The sequence below is a fragment of the Hylobates moloch genome, unplaced genomic scaffold (genome assembly GCF_009828535.3).
Source record: "Hylobates moloch isolate HMO894 unplaced genomic scaffold, HMol_V3 SCAFFOLD_3, whole genome shotgun sequence".
Taxonomy (NCBI): Eukaryota; Metazoa; Chordata; class Mammalia; order Primates; family Hylobatidae; genus Hylobates; species Hylobates moloch.
In genome coordinates, this window is record NW_026652278.1 from 156,927,317 (window position 1) to 156,933,886 (window position 6,570).

General features: G+C 36.7%; 1 protein-coding gene across 1 annotated transcript in view; it reads right to left on the reverse strand.

The window, feature by feature from the left end:
* The window catches only part of DDX60 (DExD/H-box helicase 60), a 114,061-nt gene that overhangs the window by 80,194 nt on the left and 27,297 nt on the right, over positions 1-6,570 (reverse strand). The window contains exons 7-8 of the mRNA XM_032148879.2: positions 3,058-3,216; positions 1,047-1,205 (exon numbers count right to left, since the gene is read on the reverse strand). Coding sequence (XP_032004770.1) covers positions 1,047-1,205; positions 3,058-3,216 — 318 coding nt within the window. The remainder of the gene's footprint in view (positions 1-1,046; positions 1,206-3,057; positions 3,217-6,570) is intronic.

Consider the following 6,570-nt stretch of genomic DNA (forward strand, 5'->3'; position numbering starts at 1 on the left):
TTGGATCTTTTTATTATCAGGTTACAAAGCATTCTATGATTCCATCTTCATAATTACTTTTAAAATTTAATATCTGTCTTCTCTGGAAAATGTAGGTCTATGAAGGGGTTGGAGTGGGAAGGGTAAATATGTTTTTATTTTTCTCACTCTATCCCAGTGATTAGCACAATGTACTAAATGTTTGTGGACTGGCTTCCTAGTTAATTGGTCATAAAATACTTTCCTTGAATATTTTCACTATATGTATCATGATCCTTAAAAAAAGTTCATGCCAATTGATCCTTTAATCTCATTTCTAGCTCTCAAGCCAAAATAATCCCAAATGAAAGGAAAAGGCTTATACACAAAGAGGATAACAACATCTATAATACAACCATCAAAGTCTTCTTAATATTCCATAATAGAGAAATGGGTAAGTAAACCATGGTACTAAAAGATAACTAGTAGCCATTAAAAATGATACTAATATTGTGAAAGAAAATAGAAAGACATGAAAAAATATATGTATATATAGAGTTCCAATATAAGAAACAATAAAACATCAGAAAAATCTATGCATTTAAAATAAAAAGAATAAACCAAAATGTTAACGGTTATCCATATTGATTAAAATGGTAGGCCTCCGGGGAAGTTTTTCTTCTGTTTTTGCTTCTATTTCTCTAAAGTATCCAAATTGTCTCTAAATATTCTCTATAACAGTTGAAAGTAATAAACTACAAAACTGATTTCTTCAGTTCCTCTTAAGAGCAGACCACAGTGATCACCAACCATCAACTACAGTGATAACACAAAAACCTGACCTTGGCAGAGATTTAACAAAGGAAAAATAAAGAGGCTTTTTCCTTAGGTTAGATATATATCATGCTATTTGTTAGTTCTCCTAAACATAGATGCTGAAATTGGAAAGTGATTGATGTAGCCCATCAAACTTTTATAGCCCCCGAGGGGCTAATAGTAGTCCCACATAAGAGAATTTTGAAAGTTATCGTAGTTTGTATCAAACGTTCGAAACACAAAAATAGTAAACTAATAAAGAGTACATTTACCATTTGTAATAAAGGCTTCATGTCCTCAGCCCAATGAGAAGTGATGACTCTAGCACAAGCTCTTTGAGAAAGAGGCAGATGGAGCAGAAAAACCACAGTGAGACAATGCAGTTTACACAAATCTTCCATCTCCTGCAGGGTTAAGCAATTACTGTTCACCTGAATAAAATAAAGAAGGTATAAGCCAGAGAACAGCAGGGTGTGACATTGCATAATAAGCATGTAGGACCACAAAAGCTGGCAGCTACCTTTGCTGTTCAGGAATCATGAATTATTCCTTTCTTTTTTTTTTGAGACAGAGTTTTGCTCTTTCACCCAGGCTGGAGTGAAGTGGCCCAATCTCAGCTCACGGCAACCTCCAACCCCAGGTTCAAGCGATTCTCCTGCCTCAGCCTCCCGAGTAGCTGGGATTATAGGTACCTGCCACCATGCCCGGCTAATTTTTGTATTTTTAGTAGAGGCGCGGTTTCACCACGGCCAGGCTGGTCTCGAACTCCTGACCTCAGGTAACCCACCTGCCTCGGCCTCCCAAAGTGCTAGGATTACTGGTGTGAGACACTGTGCCCAACTGAATTATTACATTTTTCATTCTACATTTTTTAAGACTTTTCTTTATAACATAAACTCTACCGCATTTATACAGATGTGAGGTAAGTGGAATGGGAAGCTGCCGGCTTAATCGCAGTTAAAATAAAACATTTTTCAGGATTTTTAGTTAAGCTAAACTCTACATGAGCTGATCGAGCAGCTAATGAAGTCGTAATTTCCTAGGACTCTACGCTGATAGAGCCACACATTAAATGCTCTCTTCCATCCAAGGCATCATATTTTTAAATAATATTGAAAATTACCAGGGCGAGGACACCAGGACGGTAATATATCTGAAAAACCTGCCCTGTGCGAACACAGGTAAAGAAGTGGACACATCTGATATCATCGGACAAGAATGTCATAGCTATGTTCAAACATTTGCAGGGCTATCAACAAAGCAAGTGTAAGATGTCATCAGGGCACCTCCAGAAGGCCAAATACAAATAGAGTCTAATCATTAGAAATTCCAGAGAGGCAGATTTGACTTAGTATCATTTTTGTGAGAATGATTTAAAATACTATGTCTAGTTACGAAGAAATGTTTCACTAAAAATATATTCAATCTGATAACTGGAAAAACAATTATAAGGATACTAAGTAAAAGATAATGAGCCCTGAACACTTCTGAAATGTTCAGAAACTTCATTTCTCTTTAATGGAAATCTTTAGCCAAGAATCCCCCAGTAGGTAGACTGTATACAGAATAGTATGTATACACATGCGTCTGAGTGTGTGTGTGTGTGTGTGTGTGTAAACATGCACACCCATAAGCACATATACATAGAGACAACTGTATATTGGGGGAAGGAATCCAGACTGGCCAACAGATTCTTAATGGACCCTATTGGCCATAAAGAAGGTTAAAAACTTTAGTATCTCTCCAGCTAGGATGATGCCAGGACGCTACAGTAGGAATGCTCTTTCAAAAGACAGTTTGGTATTGTGGAACTTGCACAAGATGGACCTGAGCTCAGTCCACATTGCTATTTAGTACCTTTGGTTTGAAAAATGTTACCTGGACTATTTGAACTTCAGTGTTCTCATAGGTGAAATGGGAATACTATGCCTTTCTCACAATGCTATTGTGAGGATTTAATGGCACAATGCATACAAAAAGCCCAAAACATAGTAGCATATTAGGCCTCCACCAAGTGCTAATATCCTGTCTTGTTTCGTCTTCCTTTGGATGATTTAGACTAAATATACACTAAGTGAAACATCCACAATAGTAAAACATTAAATAATTTAATGGCACAATAAGGGTTTCCTGATAGACATAAATTTCAGTTTTATTTTTTGAAGTTTATATAAATAAGAGAAAAACATTAAGTACCAAACAGAGGAAATGAAAGATACAAATCAACAAAATTTCAAAAGTGGAGAGAAACAGTATTTCTCAGTAAAGTTATAACAACCACACCTGTTGGATCTTAGTTGCCTGACCAGAGGAGGGCTCTCTGTTTCCTAAAAAGCGATGGTACATTCTCAAAGATAATGAGCATGAAGTAACACAAAAGACACGCCGAATGTCAGATCCTTCTGGCCAGACTTGCGTAAGCAGAGATACAGTTTCATGTGCCTGTCAAAGAAAAAAATTGTAACATGTCATGCTATTTAGAAAAATATTTTTATTTGTAAGTGATCTTACTAGTGGGTACTATTAGGCTTAATACATGTGTGACAAAATAATCTGTACAACAAACCCCCATGACACAAGTTTACCTCCATAAAAATCCTATACATGTATCCCTGAACTTAAAATTAAAAAAATGAAATGATAAAATTTTTCTGAGATGAAAGGAAACCTGTATACATAGAATAAAAGAGCTCACTGTATAACAAGAGAAACAATGAAATTAGATCCTCATACCATATACAAAAAGCAACTCAAAATGGATTAAAGACGTAAATGTAAGACTCGAAACTGTAAAACTACTAGAAGAAAACATAGGAGGAAAGCTCTACAGCATTGGTCTGGGCAATGTATATTGGATACGGCCACAAAAGCACAGGCAACAAAAGCAAAAATAGCCAAATGGGATGGCATCGAAGTAAATATCTGCAAAGGAAATGAAACACAGTCAGTCCACCGATTTTGCAAACTATACATTGATTGATTGATTGATTGATTGATTGATTTACAGACAAGGTCTCACTCTGTCACCCAGACTGGAGTGCAGTGGCCCAATCTCAGCTCACTGCAATCTCTGCCTCCCAGGCTCAAGCGATTCTCCTGCCTCAGCCTCCCAAGTAGCTAGGATTACAGGCACATGCCACTGCTGCCTGGCTAATTTTTGTATTTTTAGTAGAGACAAGGTTTCACCATGTTGGCCAGGCTGGTCTCAAACTCCTCACCTCAAATAATCCACCCACCTAGGCCTCCCAAAGTGCTGGGATTACAGGTATGAGCCACTGCGCCCGGCCAAACCATACATTTAATAAGGAGTTAAGATCTCAAGTATAGAAACAACTCAAACTCAATAGTAAGAAAACAAATAATCCAATTTAAAAATAGACAAAGGACCTGGACAGACATTATTACAAACACACAAACAAACAAAAAACCCAACGGCCAACAGGTACATGAAAGATATGCTCAGTGTTACTAATTATACCAATTATTAGGCAAATGCAAATTAAAACCACAATGAGGTATCACCTCACATCTGTCAGAAGGGCTTTTATCAAAAAGATGAAACATAACAGGTGTCAGAGAGGAAGCAGAGAAAAGAGAACTCTAACACATTGTTGGTAGGAATGTAAATCAGTACAGCCATTATGGAAAATGGTATGAAGCTTCCTCAAAAAACTAAAATTAGAACTACCATATGACCCAGTAATCCCATGTCTGGGTATGTATCCAAAGGAACTGAAATTAATATGGTTAAAGCAAACTAAACATGGCTTGAGAAGGACTTCGTACTTCTATATTTGAATCCTTGTGGATGAATTGCAACGTAACTTAATAGGTAGACAAGATTGAAAACCTAGTTTAGGAGTATGTTCCTGTAACAGTTGCTGTCTTGGCCAATCCCAGCATCCTTACTTCAACCACTCATACGTTGCTGAGCGTTCAAACTGTGTTCAAATAAGGCAAATGCAGAGTTGTAACCAATCCAGCTATTGTGTACCTCACTTTCGATTCCTGTACGTCACTTTACATTTTTTGTCTATAAGCTTGCTCAGACCATGAGGCACCCCTGGAGTCTCTCTGAATCTGCTGTGATTCTGGAGGCTGCCTGATATGTGAATCGTTCATTGCTCAATTAAACTCTTTTAAATTTAATTCGGCTGAAGTTTTTCTTTTAACAGTATGTTGAAGGGATATCTGCACTCCCATGTTCATTGACACATTGTTCACAATAATCAAGACGTGGATCAACCTAAATGTTTATCAACAGATGAACGGACAGTGAAAATGAGGTATATATACACAATGGAATACTATTGAGTATTTAAAACGGGGGGATATCCTGTCATTTTAAATAACATGAATGAATCTGGAGGATATTATGCTAGGTGAAATAAGCCAAGACAAAGAGACAAATATCAAATGATCTCACTTATATGCAGAATCTAAGGAAGTTGAACTCATAGAAATAGAGAAGAGAAACTCTTCTCTTCAGAGGGTGAGGGGAGAAATGGAGACTTGCTGATCCAAGGGTACAAACTCTCAGATAAAAAAGAGGAATGGGTTTTGAGATCTATCATACAGCAGGATGACTACAACCAATAATAATGTCATATATTTCAAAATAAATGCATAAATTTCAAATGTCTCACAATAAAAAATGATAGGTAAGCAAGGTGATGGATATGTTAATTAGCTCCATGTAACATGTCACATTGTATACATATGTCAAAACAAAACATTGTACTTCATAAATATATAGTTATGATGTGTCAAAGATAATTTTTTTAATTTAAAATTTTTAAAAAGAATAGAAACTATTTAAAAGACACGAACTACCTAAGGGGACAATTTTCTGAAAACAGCTTTGGGAAAGAAAAGGAAGCTTTAAAAAAGGAAGAAGTATCCTTTGGCAATTAAGTGGCAAAAGGGTAAAAGAAGACAAAAAAGAATTTGAGGGCTCTGCAAGTCAGAAGAAAAGCAGATAATCTGAAGACCCAAAACCATTCACCCACTACTGAAACAAATAAATGAACAAACTAACAAAAACCCCACTAATATTCCTGGACTCTGACAAGCTGGCAGAAAAAGATAACATTAAATTAAATTATATTAAATTAAATTAATTGGATTGGATTAAACTGAATTAAAGTATCTTGTAACAAACCTCAATATCATTAAAATGAAAGGAAAGTACATAGAGGGCTATTGCAAAAAAATAATAGCAGGAAAAAAATTCACACAAATTGTGTGAAAAATCTCATCATTACCTCCAAAAGTAATAATAATATCAGCAATTATAAAGCAGAAGAAATCTCCAAGTCTACATTCTAAATATGGATATACTCAAACAAGCATTCAATCATACAAAAAATGATATTTTTTTTTTTTTTGAGACGGAGTCTCACTCTGTCACCAGGCTGCAGTACAGTGGCGTGATCTGGGCCCACCGGAACCTCCACCTCCTGGGTTCAGCAATCTCAGCTCACTGCAACCTCCATCTCCAGGTTCAAGCGATTCTCCTGCCTCAGCCTCCCGAGTAGCTGGGACTACAGGCATGCACCACCACACCCGGCTAATTCTTGTATTTTTAGTAGAGATGGGGTTTCACCATGATGGTGAGAATGGTCTCGATCTCTTGATCTTGTGATCCACCTACCTCGGCCTCCCAAAGTGCTGGGATTACAGGCATGAGCCACCGTGCCCAGACAAAAAATGATCTTTATTCAGCAACTGATAAACCAAAAACAGAGTTGAAAGAAAGAAAGAAAGAAAGAAAGAAAGAAAGAAAGAAAGAAAGAA